Genomic DNA, 20770 nt, shown 5'->3' on the forward strand with positions numbered 1-20770 from the left:
CTAGTTTTCATGAGACTGAGATTAATCAATAGGTATAGATAGGGCACCCTGATTCCTCCATTGTAAAGTTCCCATATAACCGTTTGTCTAATAGTTTCATTTACTAATGATTATAGCCTGAATATTCTTTATACATTCATTACCTGAAATTCTGCAACAATTTTTCTCAACAAATGTTATTTGCTTACTTTGAAACATAATTCACACAGAAAAATAAGATACATATATATTCAATAATATATATATAGCATATAATATATATGTAGCATTTAAAGCAATAACTGGCATATTGGTAAGCACTCAATAAAATTGGGTATTATTTTTATTTTTGACAGATTTGAAAATACTCCAACCTTTGACCCAGTATTCTACTTTTATGACTTAACCACAAGGAAAATAATAAAAAATTAAGATAAATATTATAAAAGCATGTCTATTACAGTATTTATAAATGTGAACAAAACTGCAGATGATCTAATGTTCAACATTATGGAAACAGTTTATGAGGAAAAGTGATATGGAAAAATGCCCAAAATCTATGTCAAGTAATACCAATAAATCCATCAGCCAAGGACTACCATTTTTACTAGTCAGGTACGAATGCTAGTTTCATTGCACCCTAACTACATGTTGATTTTTCTGTCTCTATTGAACATTTTGAACACTTAACAAAAGTTGATTTTTACATATTTACTAAATTAGTATGTGATATTTACTTGAGATTTCTTTGTAAAATTAATTTTTGTTTCTAATTTTATTAGCCATCCAATTACCATTTCTATAAGCTCTCTTTTGTCCATCTACTGAGGAAGGAAGAAAATGAACATTTTATGTAGAACGTATTTGCTTAAGTTATTTAATAGGCTCATAACAAACTTTGAGGGTAGGTGGCATAAAATCTAATAATCCAGCATCTTGCCATTTAGAAATCTCAATTAATAGCAAACCAAAATTAATTCAGAAAACACTAATGATCTGGTATCTGTGGCTCATCTATCAGCAACGCAAGCAGATGAGTTCCAGTAATGAATTTAAAAGAGCAAATGTATCATAAGTTTTTTTTTTTTAAAGATTTATTTATTTATTTGAGAGAGCGAGAATGAGAGAGAGAGAGAGAGCACATGAGAGGGGGGAGGGTTAGGGAGAAGCAGGCTCCCCGCCAAGCAGGGAGCCCGATGCGGGACTCGATCCAGGGACTCGAGGATCATGACCTGAGCCGAAGGCAGTCGCTTAACCAACTGAGCCACCCAGGCGCCCCAAATGTATCATAAGTTAATCAGTTTGCATATAAGCAACACTGAGTTTAGGGAGATCTGTTAAATAAAACTACAAAGAAGCAGTAGAGCATAATGGTTAAGAGCATGGATTATAGAGCCACTATCTGGGTTCAAATCCTAGCTCTTCCACTTCCTGATATGTGAACTTGGCTAAAATACACAGCTTCTCTGTGTCTCAGGTTCCTTATCTATCAAATGATAGTATAATAGTATCCAGGCTGATAAGGTTGTTATGAGAAGAAAGTGAGTGTGTGTGTATATGCATATATGAATACACATATATATACACAGATACACAGTGATTAGAACACTTCCCAGCACATAGCAATTGCTACATGTTTGCTACTGATAGAAAAATGAATCTATAAATCAGTCTCACTTTGTCTCTTGCTATTCCATATAGCATAGCTTACTATTCAGATACTATATTGTATATATTTAAATATTTAAAAATATTTCTACTTTAATAACCCATGCACAATCTGGGTGATCAAGATATGACTTCTTAATGACCCTGATGCTGTGTCAGATATAGTATTTTTTTAAAAAGGGAAACAGTCAATATAGATCACATATACCACAACTTCACAGAGGTTTCTTATCTTTTACAGCAGTGCTTCTCAAACTTGAATATGAAAGAAATCATCTGTGAATCTTGTTAAAATGGAGATTCTAATTCAGTATCTGGGGGCAGGGCCTGAGATTCTGCATTTCTAACAAGTTCCCAGGTAGTACCAATGCAGCTGGTTCAAGAATGGCACTATCAGGGGTCATGAATGAGCTTTAAGGAGATCTGGAATAACACAATATCATATACGAAATTCTCTGTGAATGTGCTTGTGGATTATTTTCTGAGGAAAGGACCCACAATTCTTATTATAATCTCAGAGGTGGGGTTGTGAGTAGGGGAAAGGGCAGGTAGAGAGTAAGAGAATTCGCAGGAGAGGTGAGAAAGACACATGTCAGTTCCAGAGCTAACTGAAAAAAACCCCAAAATGGTCATTACAAAAAAGGAAAATTATCTGTAAAGACAAATATTTTATATTTTGTACAACAGACAATTATCACTTAGAAGACTATATGAAGAATCACAAACCATTCTAAATTACAGACAATTACATTGTAGATAATTATAAGTTAGAAGATTAAGCCGAAGAATCTTTAAGTTCAAGAATAAAAATACAGGGATATAAAACTCTGAGAAATAAAGAAGGCCAAGATATGTAATATTCACTTAAGAGGAGTTCTAAAAGTAGAGAACTTACGGGATAATGGAGTTAAAATACACGTACATACATATGTATACATATACATAACATATACAACATACGCATAGAACTATCTTCCCAACACACATCTAGATATGTTCAGATAAAATCACTACCAAATACCAAACAGTAATAATGGCTGAAAATACATATATAAACACATTGGTGACAACTGTAAACTCCAAAAGGAAATTATTACAAGCTTCCAAAGGAACAAAGGAATGAGAATCAAAATGGCAACTTAAAGTTACAAGATAATAAAGTAATTCTGGATAGAATTCTGCACAGAAAATACTGAAAGCTGGAATGCCCTCCCCCCACCCCCGCCAAACCATTATTTAAGTGTGAAGACAAAATAAAGAAACATTTTCAGCTGTGTATACCTAAATATATATTTACAACCAGTATATATTTCTTAGGGAGAGAGAGAATACAATTCAAGAATGCATTTTAGCAAAATTAAAAAAATCAAACTAATTAAAGACTTCAAGAAAAATAACATGGGACAAAGAAAATGATAAGGGAAAGGGAGAAGAAAACTTAAGAAATCAAAATAATTGTTAAGAATGGCTATGCAAATTTTAATGTAATTAATTTGGGGAAGTATTTTAACACCTCCTTTTTTTTTTTTACTTTATTCTGTAAAATTTCAAACATGCACAAAATAGAACAGAATAGTGCGTTCTCATGTATCATCCTCCCATATGTCTGATAAGGGGTTAATATCCACAAATACAAAGAACTCTTACAACTCAACAACAAAAAGATAATTCAACCAATTAAGAAATGGCAAAGGATTTGAACAGACACTCACAAATGGTCAATAATGAGAAAAAAAATCTCAACATCACTACTCATTAGAAAAATGCAAAGAAACCACAGTACGATACCACTTCATACCTACAGGGATGCCTCTAATAAAAAGATGGCCAATAACAAGCATTGGTGAAGATGCAGAGAAACTGGAACTCTTACATATTGTTGGTAGGACTGTAAAATTGTACAGCCATTTGGAAAATAGTATAGCATTTCCTCAGAAAGGTAAATGTAGAATTACCAAAAGACCCAGCAATTCCACTCTATGCATATACTCAAGAGAACTGAAAAATGTCCATGCAAAAACATGTACACAAATAGTCATAGCTGCATTATTCATAAAAAGTGGAAACAACCCAAATGTTTGTCAGCTGATGAGTAGATAAACAAAATGTGGTTTATCCATACAATGAAATACTATTTGACTATAAAAAGGAATGAAGTATTGATTCATGGTAGAACATGGATGAATCATGAAAACAAACTAGATGAAAGAAGCCAGGCATATAAGATCACATATTGTATGATTCCACATATATGAAATGTCCAGAATAGGCAAATCTTTAGTGACATAAAGCTTATCAGTGGTTGCCAAGGATGGGGGGCTGGGAGTGTGGTGAGGGGAAGCGGTGGTGATTGTTAGTATGTACAGGGTTTCCTTCTGGTGAAAATATTCTAGAATTAGATAGTGATAATAGTTGGGATAACTCTGTGAACATACAAAAAACAACTGAATTATACACTTAAAAAGGCTGAACTTCATTATATAAAATTGGTATTTAAAACAAAAAAATAGACCCATGCAAATATGACCATTTAATCTTTGACAAAGGTGCAAAGGTAGTTCAATGGAAAAAGGACAGTCTTTTTTTTTTTTTTTTTAAAGATTTTTATTTATTTGTTTAACACAGAGAGAGAGAGCACAAGTAGGCAGAACAGCAGAGAGAGGGAGAGGGAGAAGCAGGCTCTCCGCCGAGCAGGGAGCCTGATGCGGGGCTTGATCCCAAGACCCTGGGACCACGACCTGCGCCGAAGGCAGCCGCCTAACGACTGAGCCACCCAGGCGCCCCAAGGACAGTCTTTTAAAATGGTGTTGGAACTGGTTTTCATATGCAAACATGGAGCCTCTTCTTAAAATTTATATCTTATAAAAAACAAACTCAAAATGGATCTTACATCTAAATGAATAACATAAAAATAAAACTTTTAGGAAAAAAATAAGAGAAAATCTTCATGATCTGGGGTTAGATGAAGAGTTTTAGAAATGACGTCAAAAACACAATTCATAAATAAAAAACTGATAAATTGAATTTCACCAATTAAAAAACTCTTGCTTTGCCCTCCATCCTTCAGATGTGAATCCATCTCTACTATGGTATCTAATTGGCTTATTTAAGGCCCATTCATAAAAAGGGATCTACTTCTTATAGGCTCATCTCTATTATCTTGCTAAGTGAAACAAAGTTTAACCACATTAGGAATGAAACACTTCTCCTGTCAGCAGGACAAAGCTATTAACTGTTGCCTTCCTATTATACAGTTAATAAACACTCTCCTTTCCTAATCTTTTGTTTTATTATGTTATGTTAATCACCATACATCATTAGTTTTTGATGTAGTGTTCCATGATTCATTGCGTATAACACCCAGTGCTCCATTCAGTACGTGCCCTCTTTAATACCCATCACCAGGCTAACCCATCCTCCCACCCCCCTCCCCTCTAGAACCCTCAGTTTGTTTCTCAGAGTCCATAGTCTCTCATGGTTCCTCTCTCCTTTCCTAATCTTAAAAAGTGAAATAATCAGAACATAATAAAATCTTTTACACTAACCAATGAAATCAACAAAAACAAAAAAGTTTACAAATACATCTAAAAATATTAACAGATTAGGGATTAGATCTAATAATCAGGCAGGAAGAGAGGCGAGGCTAGTTTACAGGAGAAAGAAAAGGAGTGGAGGGAGGAAGAAATTTAGGACGGACTATGTATTGATCTCATATCTATGAACACAAAGTCTAAAAAAAATTACTAAACATATTCCAGCAGATTAAAAGAAAATACATCATTACCAACTTGTTATGGCCTATTACATAAATGTAAAGATAGTTCAACATTAGGAATCGCATGAATATAACTTACTCCATTCATGGAGAAAGGAATTCAGGTATTATGTGGCATTATGCTAGGTATGTTTCACTTGCATACCTCTGGCCCTCATAAACGCCTTATGATCATCTTGGAAATGAAAAAACTTATGTAACAAAATTAAATACCTATTTTCAAAAACATATTAATATAGGAATTGAAAATCTCTAATTTGATTAAAAATAACAGAAACCTATAGCAAATATCACACTTAAAAAAATAAAAAGAAAGATGGGGTGAGGAACCATTAAATTAAAGACTTAATAGATATCAACAATTGCAGAGTACAGACCTTATCTGGATCCTGATCCAAACAAGTGTCTAAAAATTCATGTTTATATGACAACTAGGGCCATATGCACACAGCTGGATATTGGATGGTAACTAGGAATTGTTAATGTTTTAAGTGTGATAATGGTATTGAGTTTGTTTTTTTTAAGTCCCCACATCTTAAAGATACATAGTAAAATATGAATAAATTAGATGTCTGGGATTTGCTTCAAAATCATTTGTGTGGGGCGCCTGGGTGGCTCAGTTGGTTAAGCGACTGCCTTCGGCTCAGGTCATGATCCTGGAGTCCCCGGATCAAGTCCCGCATTGGGCTCCCTGCTCAGCGGGGAGTCTGCTTCTCCCTCTGACCCTCCTCCCTCTCATGCTCTCTGTCTTTCATTCTCTCTCTCTCAAATAAATAAAATAAAATCTTTAAAAAAAAAATCATTTGTGTTTAGGGAGAGAGTACAAGTCTAGATAAAACAAGGCTGGCCATTTAATGATAATTTGTTGAATCTGGATATTGGACATATCAGGTTAGTTACACTAGTTTTTCTACTTTTAAGTATGTTTGGAATTTTCCGAAGTACAAAGTTTTAAAACTGTTTTTAATTCTCAAACCCAAAGGAAAAAAAAAATCAAAGAACAAAACAAAAAGCCAAACACTAGAGAGAATATAAATTATCAGAAAACCTTCTATAGATACTATTATCAAACACTGTTCTATTTTTAAAAATTTTTATTACTTAACTTTTGAGATATATACATAATTGCACTAATTGAAAGTTTACAGTTCAATGAGCAATCACCAGAAAACTCCATTATCTGTGTAAACTACCACTTAGGTCAAGAAATAGCATAGGAGCAGCAGCCCAAAAACTACCCTGGTAAACAATCCTCTCAATCACAACCGCTCCCGCTTCCCGCCAGTAGGGAACAACTCACCTTGCCTTCTAACTTCTTAGAGTGTAACCATATAGTATCTTGTAATTTTGTGTCTGACTTCTTTTGTTCAACATGTGAAATCCTCCTATGCTACAGGTACCAGTAATTGGTTCTTTTTCATTACTTTATACGCAAGTTATTCTCAAAATGTGGTCAGTGGATTCCTGGGAATCACCGAGACCCTTTCAGAGTTTAACAGAATAAAGTTCATTGGGATATGGTTTCAGATTCCATGTTGCAACTAACCTTAAAAAAAAGACTACGTGTCAAGTTCTGGTGAAGCATCAAAGAATATTCACATTTATCTGAAAAGGCTATTAAAACACTTCTCCCTTTGCAATAACACATCTGTGTGAGGCAAGATTTCTTCCTATATTTCAACCAAAACATGTCACAACAGACTGACTGCAAATACAGACATGAGAAATCAGTTGTCTTCTATTAAGCCAGACATTAATTTGCAAAAATGTATAGCAGTGCCACTCTTCTCACTAATTTTTGCCTGTTTGGGAAAATACGGTTGTGATTTTACATATTTTTATTTAATGTACGCGATTTATGGTCACACATAATGGCTTTCTTACTGTCATTTTAAATTTAATTGTGGCGTCCTGAGACCTAAAAGTTTGAAGAATGCTGCTGTGGTTTTCCCTTATGCTAATACACCATAATCAATTCATCCACTCATTCTACTGGGGATGGACAGAGGGGCTGTTTTTCACCTGGGACTATAAAGAATAATGATGCTACGAATAATCTTGTACATATCTTTTGGCACATATTATGTCCCCACTTCTGTTGAGTTTACACCTTGGAGTAGAACTGCCAGATCACAGGGTATGTTCACATTCAACTTTAACAGATACTGTTTTCCACAGTGGCTATTAAGCATTTGAAATGTGGTTAGTCTAATTAAGATGGGCTATAGGTATAAAATTTACACTGGATTTTGGAGACTTAATATGAAAAACATTGCAGAGTATCTCAGTAATTATTTTCTATTGATTACATGTCAAAATGATAGTATTTTAGATATACAATATTGAGTTAAATAATTATTTACATTAATGACACCTGCCTCTCTCTCTTTTTAATATGGCTACTAGAAAATTTAAAACTATGTACATGACTTACATTTGAGGCTCACATTATGTAGCTTAGACAGTGCTGCTACATGGGGAAATAGAAGTAAAACAGGCCAATATCAATATTGTATCTAAGAAGTCTGAGATGCTCCTGAGAAGAGCACCTTTTAAGGAAGACTGCCCAAAGGAGATAACATCTAAAGGAAGGCCAAAGGACAGGCAGGAGTTAGCCTAGTGAAGAAAGTGATACAAAAGGAAGGTAAAGCCAGGCAAAGCATGCAAAGGCCAGGAGACAAGAGAAATGCGTTTAGCATAGCAGAGATGGTGGAGGGTAGGGGGGTGGTGAAGGGAAATAACAAGAGACAAGAAAGGAAAAACCAGCCAGATCATAAGGGGCCTGGTGAGTTATGCCTATATTTTAGGAACAGGGAACTAGTGTTGGGTTTTAAGCAAGGAAATTACATAATTATATTTGTACTTTAGAAAAGCCACTCTGGCTGCTGCTATGTATATAACTGGATCTGGACAAGACTAGAGTGAAAATTAGCTGGGAGCTGTTACAATAATGTAGACAAAAATGACGACGGGTCTCTATACAAAGAGAACAGCAGTAGAGGGATGTGAGCCTTAGGCAAAATCACTGCTCTCAGATTCAGCTTCTGTATACTTACCTCCCTGAAACTCTGAGGATTTAAGCAAGGCACCTCTTTGTAAAAGTGTTCTGTATTCTAAGTCTTGGTAAAAGGTTCTAGTATCACTAGAACAGGCATTAATTCAAGAAACTGAATTCTATTTCAGAATATACCAGATACAAAGATTTATCTCTTCTCCAACTTACTAACCTAAAACCTAAATAACGCTTTAATAATCAATGAAATTAAGTCAGATAAGAAAAGGCTTACTTTCTTACTCATGTTTAAGAAGTAAATCCCAACTACTAAACATGGTACCGTGCTCCATTTAGTCAATTCAATATTAAAAGATCAGTACTCTTCCCCATTTCTCTAAAAATGGAAAATAAGTGAATTAAAGGTAGATATCAAGTTACTCTCATTCAGTGGTATGCATGTGAGTGTAAAACAATTTCGCTTCTTCACTAAACTGATCCTAGTAGGGCAGTGAGTTATCAAATATTTAAGAGTCAACTAGAAAACTATTCTGTCAGCTTCATTTATTTTGAGGTTTCGGGATCTTCTAAAGTTGTATCTTCTGTAAATAAACTACGCAATCCAGGGGAATAAAGGTAAAAAGGTCACTTACTTTTCCCAAAATTTTCTGAAACTTTCTAATCTACCAATATATCCTTGCGTCTTCTAAGATATAAAGCACTTTAATTGCCCACTTAATATAAAGCATCTAACTTCGGCAAAAAGGTCCTTAAATCTTCTCTTCTCCCCTTTGCTTCTTGCCTGAAATACTCTTAAAACACTGTAGAAAGTTATGTTCTATACTTATTTCATTGACAAAAATGACAGACCTTAGAACTGGACACTTGTTCTCCACAGGACACTCGTTAAGCCTCTCCCCTTATAACTGAAATCCTCATTCTTCCTTGTCCTGTGTTGTACAGCTGTTCACCACAGTATCCCTTCTTGCATTGAGTGTTCTTAGCCTTCCCTTTTCTAGCTTAAATAACAGAAACTTAAATTCCTAGGGTCTAAACTCCCCTACTGAATTATAGAAGCAAATCACCCTAAACCTCTCCTCCTCCCTCCTCGTCACTCTCACCTGATCCCATGTCATATTACTTCAGGAAATCTCCATCTTCCCACCCTGAAACTTTTAACAGACCCAAGTACACTGGCACCAATATTTTCTTCCTTCCCTGTTGTGACAAGAGAGGAAGCATCCCTTTCTTTCCGATCAGAAAGGCAATCCATACTCTTCTATCTGCACTATTACTACCTTGGTCCAAGGTCCCATGTCTCTCACCTGGATCACAGCCAAAACCTGATCATCCCATGTCTACTCTTGTCTACTTCACAACAATTCTCCACACAGTAGACAAAAGTTACTGTTTTCAAACCATAAATCACATTATGTGCACTTAGACTTCTTTTATAATTACACTCAAATTCAAACTCTTTACCATGGTTTCCAAAGCCCTGAGTTCCTGCCTAAGGTTCTAAGCTCACCTCACCACTCTCCCGCATGACCGTTATGCTCCAGCTACACTGCTTTTATTAATTTACCTGTGGCACACCAGTCTTCCACACCAACACTTTCCTGATTCTGGGTCTTTCACATGTGGTGCCCAAGGGCAAGGCTCTCTTTTCCCAATCATAATATGGTTAGCCATCCTTTAGGTCTTACAAATGACTCTACAAAGAAGTCTTCTCATTACCCTGCGTCTGTTATACATGATCTCTGCCCCTTATGAGTTTCATATTATAACTTACTCACTAGACTGTCAACCTTATGAGGGCAGAAACTCACACAGTGCCAGATAAAAGCAAGTGCTCAATGAACATTTGCTAACTGAATGGATGAGCGAAGAGACAGGATTATGTTGCAATCCTGGCTCTACTATTTCCTAGTGGTTTGATCTTAGATAAGTCACAACGCTTCTGAGCTTCAATTTTTTTCTTCTATAGAAAAGGGACAAATACCTTATAGGATTGCCAAATGAGACCTACTAAAGATTAACTGGCAATGAATAAAGACCAAGCACAGTATCTGAACTTTATTTAATAAAAGGTACAAACTTAATTTAATAAATGTTAGTTTCTTTCCCTTCCTTCTATAGCTTAGACAGTGAGAATTCCTTAGGGTAATTCACTATTGAAACTAAAATATATAGAGATAGGTCTATATATACACCTACTGTTGCACATAGTTAAAAAGACTGATGATGTGCATCTGAACGGATAGATTGGTAACTTGTATTTACAGGATCTAATAATATGCTTTAGAAAATGAGAATAAGTAGTGTACATCTATCACTCACTCCTCCCCAAAAAACGGAGGGGGGGGGAGAAAAAGAGAAGAAACTGGAAGGAAAGGTAACCTTAGAAATTAGAGGCCATTAACTCAACTTCAATTCCCCAATTTAGAACAACCTTCATTTCCCTATAAAGACTTGCAGCAAGAACAAGACTAAAACTCATTCTAAAATAAAAACATTTTCTGTTTGCTTACATCTATATAAATCTCATCTATATTTATTTACCCCCCTTTTACCTTTCATTCTTTAAACTGTAACAACATTTATAAAAGGTAAGGGAAAAAAAAACAAGAAAAAACCTCAACTACAAAAACACCTCAGATCAGAAACACAAAAAGGTTTCACTGTTCCCTTAATTTCTTGATAAGCTTTAAATTGTCTAACCACAAAAGTCAGTCTTTTCTTTCCATTCTCTTTAACTGCTGCTGTTCACTTTTCAGCCTGACATCACTCTTATGTTTTTGTCAGAGATTTTACTTTCTAGGAACCTTCTAAATCATTTACGATACATCATTCAAATCTCCTCCATATTCTTCCTAGAACATAGCTAGCCCTCTGAAAGTGGTCATTTAATACTTTCTGCCTGATAACTGCTTAGAATTTTATAGAATGTGCTATGTACCTTCATATTGTCCCCAGGATATGGATATAATTTAGATTCTAAACCCAAGGAAGGGTTTATGTTAAGCAATTAATTCAGTTTTATTCAACATATTTTATGTAATCAAGCTTGACTTTTTTAGAAGTAATTGGAATCTGGTTTAGATTTTTTTCTCATGTTCCAGTTACTTCTACAACCTTTCTAAAATTGGAACTTCTAGTCTCTCCTTAAACTGGAAATTTATAAAATGCTGCTGAATGTTCCATAAAAATTCATGGGAAAAGACTTACCCATTAGATATAAAATGCAAGAATAAAAGGAGTATTTTATGTTACCACAACCTCTGGAACAGTACTGTGTATAGCACAGACTTTTGACTATAATTAGCTGAATACCAGCTTAAAGAAGAATTTTATCACAGGCCAGTCAGTTATGCCAGGAAGAGTTCTTACTGCTATCAAATGCTCTGGCAGCAAGTGGCCAGAAACGAACCATCTGCAATTCTCCAAGGCTATTGTAAAATGATATACAAATACCACAAACATTTCAAATTACATTTTAAGGTCTCATCTGGGGCTGTGTTTTTCAAACTAAGAATTGCAATCTATTAGTGGGTCCAAAATTAATGAGTCCAACCAGCAAATGAAGAAAGGAAGAGTGAGAGAAGGAAGGATAAATAGAATATAAAATGTTGGAGTGCATCACAGGTAGTGAGAGTATTATTTCATAATCTTTGTTTTGTTCTGTATACTGGGAGTAACATAAAATGTATTTTAAGGGCGGGTTTCAGTAAAAAAAAAAAAAAGTTAGAAAGCAAAGATCTGGGAGACAAACAGAAGTGGAAAAGGATAAAGCAATGCAACTGTTACGATTACCAAATTATGGGTTGGGAGATGAGCCAACTAACACCTTCATTGACTAGGACAGTTTTGGAAATCTCCATGCCCTTGCAAAAGCCAGACATCCCTATGTGAGAACTGAAGAAGCACCTTCTCTTACAGTAGGCCTACAACAATGCCCAGCAAAGCTCACAGTTGCTCCCACTAATGTTTTTATCTCTTCAAACTTCCAAAGGCAGAGGTCAACTTCTACTTTCTACTAACTCTTAGGCACATTCAATAGTTAAGTTACAGCAGCTAAGATACAGCAGCTCTTGAAAGATAATTATTGGTTCTCGAACAACCCCTTCTGGAAAATATAAATGATACTTCATATCACAATTTAGTGTTTCAAATAAAGCTCTGACATTCAGAAAAGTAATGTGGAAGTGTGACAGTCACACTATTCCACTAAAATGGTCACAATTAAGTCACGTTCAAAGACCTCTAAAATCGCCATGTGAAGAGAATAAACACTAAAATAAACAGAATCTTTGAAACGTTTCAAAGATTCAAGACACACTTGGAGCCATTTAATATTGCAATTAATGGATTAAGAGTCATTCTGTGAAGAGTTAGTATCAGAACTGCCTAAATATTGGCCAACCTGCGTTTTTTCACTGAGTCTATGTTAAGTGTTACTATGAACGCTCAGTTATTGTTTCTTAATTTTATCTATTTGAGAGAGAGAGAGCGCAGGCGCGCATGCACACACATGCCCAAATGTGTGGGGGGGGAGCAGAGGAAGAGGGACAAGCAGACTGCCCTAAGCACAGAGCCCAATGTGGGGCTTGATCCCCTGACCCTGAGATCATAACCTGAGCTGAAATCAAGAGTCTGAAGCTTAATGACTGACCCACCCAGGCGCCCCTGAGTACTCAGTTGTTTTAACAATGATTTCTAATTATTTTTGGGAAGCCACTTAAAAAAACCAAAACACTTTTTGGTGCATAAGGGACAGTTTCATAAATTACAGTTAATATCTGTCCTAAAGGTCCAAGGTGGTGGATATTTCTCAGGATGCATCCATTACTCCTCACAACTAGGGCATATTCAAGTAAAACAAACCCCACTGCTGTTATAGAAGCACATCCCCCATATTATTGTTATAGCTTTTTCTTTTCTCTCTCATATAAACCCACATTTGGCTGCAGAGACAGAAGAGGACAAAAGTGCAGCTATAAAGAGAATTTCTCCAGTTGCAGGGTGAAGGGTACCTTTAATCTCTGCTCACATAGTTTAATGCTCTGCCTGGCTCACTACCTCCTTTTTTCTTATACTTTGAAACTTGCTGGGGCTTGAGACATCAACCCTGGCACAATTACTTGCTAGTTTTATAACATGGTCCCCGATTGTTGGAAAAGAAGTTTCATTCTTTGCCTACTAACAATTCCTCACTGAACACAAATTCCAAAAAGATAAATCTTTGATAAGCACCTACCAGAAAGTCGTTTTGTGCAAGTACAAAAAAATGTACAAAGACAAATTACGGGGTTCACAGCCTCTTATCCCTGGAGGCAAAAAGACTTTTAGTTCAAACCATAATGACACGGGTTTTAATGAAAGAGCTTAAAGAGCTCATTTATTTATCCATTCTGATCAGACATCACTAAGATTCAATTTTGACTAGAGCAGAGGACAAAGCAGGACACTTCTAATCACCCTAGATTAAAGATGCCTTCTTGCTTTCTTCTCTCTTCTGGGCCGCTACACCAAACCTAGAGCAGAAATATACCCCCCTTCAGGCTAGAATAAACAACATAATAGCTTATTGATCTCTGGTGTAGACCCAAGCCCACAAGTCACCAGGCAAGTAGGGATCACAGGGACTTGATGCAACTAACACTCAAAAGTCATGAACAAGGTTTCCTGATCACACACAAGCATACCATTGGCAATGATCACATCGAATGTGGACCAAACCTTTCTCCGGCCCAAACAAACAAAAATAATGATATGTTAATCAGGTCAGGCAGCAAGTAATACATTTTGAATCATACTGAAAAACTATTTTTTGGTTGTCAGCAAATAATATGTTCATTAAATTCATTTACTGTAATTTCTCAGGTTTTTAAAGTTATCATCATTCAACTCCACAGATAAATGCTTTCAAAAGAGATAATACTTGCTGGTGAATGACGTGTTGACTTAACTCCATCACCACACCATTAGTGGAATGAGTGTTTGTGGCAAATGACTTAGACGTTTTCTAAGTGAAATCTCCAAAGAACGGTAAACTTCTAATTATTTCCTTCTGAAGATATCAAAACACGATTCTAAAAAGTAAAGCTTAACTGTGTTCATTGAAACACCTTTTCAGTGCGTTTCACTGATAAACTAAGGACGGTTAAGTCAAAAGTGGAACTCAAGTCTCAAGCAATGAATGCTCTAATTAATTCCATTTAGCTCTAGTTCAGACCCTGATGTAGTAATATAAAGCTCAGTCCTCACACACAGGCTTCAGCCGTCTCTTAACCTCAAAGGAGTATATGCAACGCAATCCACAGACTGGAATGAAGCAACAGTGACAACACTAGCGGCCAGTGATGGATGAAATGACAAATGAACTAGGAGTCAGGGCAGACATCTACGCCCTAAGGGAGAGACTGAGGTGGGGCTGGAAACTATTTTCTGGCCTTCTCCCGCGTGCTGCTTCTGGGGAAGGGACAGGATCCAGCACGCCCGGGACCGACAGAGCCTCGGCCTCCGAGGTGCAGGAGTGGGAAGAGAGCAGCGGGCTGCTTTTTCGGGGATGGGGAAGATGGGGGATTGGAACGGTGGGAATTTCACTGGGGAGAGAACTTCCTGACCCCGGAAGGGTCGGGGGTGGCAGGACCGTCCCGACAGCGGCGACGGCGACCTCCTCTTCCTTCTCTCACAGTCATACATCTTTGTGTGTGTGGATTGTGCAAGGGGCCCTCCAGCCCAGGTCGGTAAGTCCGCCCGCCGCCCGCTCGCTCCACCGGGACTCCCTCCGGCCGGGACGCCCAAACCCCTCTCAGACAACCCCGAGGGTCTGGAGGTGGTGAGTGGACGAAAGCATCTTCGTGTGTGGACACCTCTCGGGGCATCCACCCCTCGCCGGGTCTTTGTCCCGCCGGCGGCGGGGGTCTCTCCCCGGTTCTCGCGGGGAACCCCTGTCCTGGAGGCCTCGGGGCCCAGGGTCGCCCCAGCTTTGTTCGGTCAGCGGGGCGCAGGGACGCGGACACTTACCGTACACTCCGGCGAGGAAAAGCAAGACGAACGCAGACCTCCACCGCGGAGACTCTTTTGTGCTCCAACGACTGGCCATAACCACGGCAGATGGAGTGAGCGAGGAGGAGATGGAGGAGGAGGAGGAGCTGGGGCCAGACGCCGCCGCCACCGAGCCCCCGGCTGCTCCCTGCGCGCTCCGCGGCGGCGGGAGGGGAGGGGCCGCCGCCCGCCCGCCCGCGCTCCCTCCCTCTGGCCCACCCTCAGCAGCGTGCCAGCTCCCACCCCGAGCGGCGCGAGAGCCCTACGCGGGGCGGCTTTCCCGGGGGCAGGGGCAGGTTGAGCGCACGCGGGCGCGAGGCGAGGGGGCGCCGGAAGCGCGACTCCGGCCTCGCACCGCACAGGCTAGCCGGCGCCGCCACCCGCCAGACGGAGCGCGAGCCGGGACCCGCGCTCATCCGTGCGCTCGGCAATCACCTGGCCCGCCTGCCTTGGTTCCCGCCCCGCGCTCCGCCGGACTTTCCCAGTCTTGGGGCCGGTTTCCCCGCGACTGGAGCCCTAGGAGTAAGGCAGTGCCAATCGATGAGCGAGCACGCGAACGCCGGCCGCGAGGTTCCCGAGAGCTGGGGCGCGGGGGCCCGCAGCGGAGCTCCGCTGCAGTCCGAGGCCTCCTTGTTACCCCTGCGGGTGGTGTGAGGACAAGTTGGGAGGCTGAGGGTGGCTGTGCTTGCGGGGAGAGTGGGTGAACGGAGGCTAGGAACTTGGGAGATCCTCTCCCTTACCCCGGCGTGCCTCCGCCTAAAATCGGCACGGAGCTGGGGGTGGGTGCGTGCCGGTTAGTGCTGCCGTAGTCGGCCGGGCCAGTGTGCACGCGTGCCGAGATTCTGGTGCTGGGCACCCACGCTCAAGGTGCCTGGCAGGCGTGAGTCCAGAGAGACTAGAGTGCGGTGCTCTTCCATTCCGGCGTGGAAGCCGCGGGAGAATTGGACATCCCGGGGGCGGGCGGGGAGCGGCGGGGCTGTGGGAAATCGGCCTGCGTGCGCGGCTGGAGGAGGGGGGACGTCTTTCTGCACTCCCTAATTTCCCTAAGCACCTTCCCCCGGTCTCAGCAAGTGCGACTCCTCCTTCCTTTAGCTCTCCGTAGCACTTTCTAAATACTTTTGTAGTGACACTGGCACGCCTGACCTTCCGCCGTGTATTTTTTAAAGTGTTTGTCTGCACGTCTTATCTCCCTTCCTGATCTATCACTGGCCTTTCCATGCACTCTCCTGGCTATTCATTGAAGACCTACAATGCGCTATGCTGTCCCATTGACATAGGTTGTCTCTTTTTAATCCCTAACAACGTTGTGAGATAAACATTATTATCCACATTTTATAAATAAGAAAATGAGACTCTGGTCAAATTACCCGTAACGATACAGCAAATAAATGGTTTGAAACCATTTTTCTCATTCCAAATTCAAGACTGTTTCCCCTATATCACATTTAACTCTGTAGTACAGTGCTTAGTGTATAATGGGTAAATGTTAAATTTTAAGATACACCTTTTGGGAGGTACATTTAGGTTTTGCCTCTATCCCCTACCAATTTGTCCCCTTTAAGATTTTTTTTTTCCAGGAAATGATATTTCAAAAGATAAAAAGTTGATTAACAATAGAAAATCCAATAGTTAATAAATTTTGTACCAGCTGACATAAAGAAAAAACAAAAAACAACCAAATTCCAAAAAATGTTTTCCGTTCTCGCTGGAGAAAAAGGAGCAGCTTTATTGTTTTTCATTAAACAACCTGCAGTTGTCTTACTTAGTTTTACAGTTGTAGACTCTATTTTCTTGTTTCTTCAGATCTCTTTCTAGAAATCGTGCTGCCATAATGACTGTGTTTAGGATAGGCCACAAACAATATGAAGAGAGCCTAGACTGCATCTTCCCCTCTCCACTTTAGTACCATTCAAGGAACACTATCCCCAAGACATGACACACAGTGTCATCAGTCCCTTGACAGATGCATTCACACCCCTCCCACCCCTATACTTGGTCATCCACTCAGACCTGTCTTCTGGGACTTACCAAGTTCTCAAACTGGTCTTAGGGTCCATTTGAAAACACTACTTGGCGAGAACTCCAAAGAGCTTTGGTTTATGTAGATCGTATCTAGGGATATTTACCATTTACAAATTAAAACAAAAGTTTAAAATATTTGTAAATTGATTTAAAATAAAATATTCATTACAAGTTAACTCTGTTTTCCAAAACAAAAAATTGGTGAAAAGTGTGGCATTGTTTCCATCTTTGTAAATCTCCTTGATGTCTGGCTTAATAGAGGACAGCTGGATTTTTATATCTGCTTCTGCATCCAATCTGTTGCAATATGTTGTTTTGGTTGAAGTATATGAGGAAAATTCAGACTCACACAGATACATAATTGGCAACGGGAGGATCTCATGTACCTCCCCAGGGTTCTCAGATAAAACTTTGAGAATGTTGATCTAGGTGTCTATCTTAATACCTTCAAAACCTAAGTATTTTCTTTCTCATTGCAAAGAATTAATAAATACCCATTCTGAGGTATTAGAGGCTCAGCGCTTCAATGTTCACCAGCCAGAGGTATTTATGTTTCATGAAGGAACATTTTTATTTGTACAGAATCTAATTCTGATAGAATATCAGACATTTGGTAAGCAACACGGGGCAGAATAGTTATTCAATATTACCCCTTTTCTTACCTAATCTAACTGGGCATCTAAATGTCTACTGGGCTAATATGTCAAATAACTCATATACAAAAAAGCACTTAGAAATCTATAAAAATTGTATAAAGTAGTAAGTATTGGTAACAGTTCTAGTGCAGTTGGACTGCTGGCTTGGCTTGGCCAGGGTTCTGACCTGCACCCCACAGAGCATAAAGCGTGCTCCTGAGACTCATATGGTTCTTAATCTGGGTCCCTGGATCCACAGACAGGCTTCAAGGAGTCTCTTAACCTTCCTGAAACTGTACTAAAATTTTGTGCTCATGTTTTTTTATAGGCAGGACTTTACTTAGATTCAGGAGATTCTTAAAGGGCTGTATCAACCATTAAAAAAAGTTTAAGACAAATTGAATGAAACAACTATTTGAGTTGCCTCTTAATTGCTTTCCCAATGGTTCTCAAACTCCTCAAAGACATGCATTCAGGAGTGGAGAAGTACATGGACCGTTTCTTTTTCTCTTGACATATTCTGAAAAGGGCCACAATCCTTCATTTTATGGAGACATGCCCTTAAATAATCCTTTTGTTTTGATTTTAAACTTCCTTTTCCTCCTTGTTCGGTTATCACTATATATAATGGTTTAGTTTTCACTCTTGTCACCAATAAAAATTCCTTCCTTCCTGGTGTAGACCCTGCTCCATTTAGTAGCATTTGAAAATCTCATCAACACTGTGAGGTTAGACTGGGAATTTAAGTCTACCACTCTGAGCATCATCTTTTATTGGAAAAGAAATTGATGATAGTGGTTTTTCTGCTTGGCATGCTGCCAGCAAAGCTAAATCTTTTAACTCCTCCTCAAAGGACTATTATGTTTAAAAAAGAAAAACAAACTTGATAAACACATATAACTAAAAGGGAAAGAAAAAATTTTTCAACTTGAAGTTAAATAAATGAGATATCTTTACAAGCAAATTGTAATTTCCATTGGAGTTGTGTAATATAGGATAGCAAATGAGATCCATCAATCTAGGCAACTTCTCTACCAGTTCCCAAGCACATTTATTGTGGTTATTATTTATTATGTTCTGTGCTATGACAGCATACCCAGCATTGTACCAAGTAGTCAAAGACATAATCCTGGCTCTAAATTAAAGAGCCCAATTCTGCACAGATTTAGTTATGCCCTCATAAACCCAACTTTTTAATTGCAAAACCCAACCGTAGAGCATGCATGAATTTCTAGTGCTAACATCTACTTCTTGTAGACATATATAACAGTTGCCCCTACCAAGAGAAAGGGAAGGAAGGGGAAATTAACTACAGACGTTGGTACTTAGAGATACTCAGAGCATTTTTGTTGTTGTTTAACTGCTAGGTTTCCAAATGTACTTCCCTGTGTTTTTTAAGTTCTTCCTATGATTAGCTTAGGTTGCGAACTGGAAATGCCCATGGAATGGAATCTTATCCCCTAGGAGCCCACCGGAAGTGAATTTGGCAATTGTGATGGCAACCCGATGGCTCTTTATTGCCTAATTTCAGATGTATGTACTTATTTGTTTATACTTTGCCCAAGTCCAAAAAGGATTTTCGATCCCCCAGTGTATTTGTAGTAGACTATAGTTGTTAAAAGTATATGTCTTTTTTTTTTTTTTAAAGATTTTATTTATTTATTTGACAGAGAGAAACACAGCGAGGGAGGGAACACAAGCAGGGGGAGTGTGAGAGGGAGAAGCAGGCTCCCCGCAGAGCAGGGAGCCGGACGCAGGGCTCGACCCCAGGACCCTGGGATCATGACCTGAGCCGAAGGCAGACGCTTAATGACTGAGCCACCCAGGCGCCCCCAAAAGTATATGTCTTAAGAGTTTAACAGCGCTGAGTTAACTTTGGTCAAGTAACCTAGCCTTTTATATCTCTTATTTCCACCTACAAAATCAGGGGGGAAATGGGGTGTCATTAAATTATGTACATGCCTTAAATGGGATAATAATAATTGCTAATATATATTGAGTGCTTATATATTGAGTGTAAGGCTACACATTTAGTCCTCAAAGAATCCTGTGATGTTGATATTATTATTATCCCTGTTTTTCAAATGAGTAAACAGGCACAGAGAAGTTCAGTAATGTTCTCAGAGATCACCAGATAGTAAACGATCAGTATGTAAACTCAGGTAGTCTAACTCCAGAGCACACACTCTTAATCATTCTACCAGGGTGTATGTAAAGCACTTAATACAATGCCAGGCATTTAGTCAGTGCTCAATAAATGGCAGCTACTGTTATTAAACATATAAGTGACATGGCAAAAAAAAATGCTTATTCTCTAATATCATACAATTTAAAATAAAATCTATTGAGTTAGTCTCTGCCTTCCTTTTATTTCCCGGAAGTAGCTGGTACTACCTTTAATTTGTTTTAAGTTAGACATAAGCCTCTTCTGCGTTTCTTTTTAAACAGAAAAAGTCATTTTTAAAAGTTTTATTTCCTTGAATTTTAGAAAACATCAAGTGAGTATGAGATGAAGCATAAGTCTGGCTTTTTGACGCTGGTACTAATTTTTTTCAGTGACCTTGTAGTCATTATTTATAGTTTCCTTGGAAGATCAGAGAACCTTAGGTTGCTTATTGCCTTAATCTTTAGTAAAGATCTATGACAGAT

The 20770-nt window shown here is 38.7% G+C and overlaps 1 protein-coding gene across 2 annotated transcripts in view; it reads right to left on the reverse strand.

Annotated features, from left to right (window-relative positions):
* LRP12 (LDL receptor related protein 12) overlaps positions 1-15636 on the reverse strand; it is a 73439-nt gene extending 57803 nt beyond the window's left edge. For both annotated transcript variants that reach the window (XM_035011727.1, XM_035011726.1), the window contains exon 1: positions 15444-15636. In XM_035011727.1, the coding sequence (XP_034867618.1) occupies positions 15444-15522 (79 nt within the window). In that variant the 5' untranslated portion in view covers positions 15523-15636. The remainder of the gene's footprint in view (positions 1-15443) is intronic.
* Between the last annotated feature and the right edge of the window lie 5134 nt (positions 15637-20770).

Source organism: Mirounga leonina, unplaced genomic scaffold (genome assembly GCF_011800145.1).
Source record: "Mirounga leonina isolate KUSES-001 unplaced genomic scaffold, KU_Mleo_1.0 Mir_165, whole genome shotgun sequence".
In the NCBI taxonomy this organism is placed as follows: Eukaryota; Metazoa; Chordata; class Mammalia; order Carnivora; family Phocidae; genus Mirounga; species Mirounga leonina.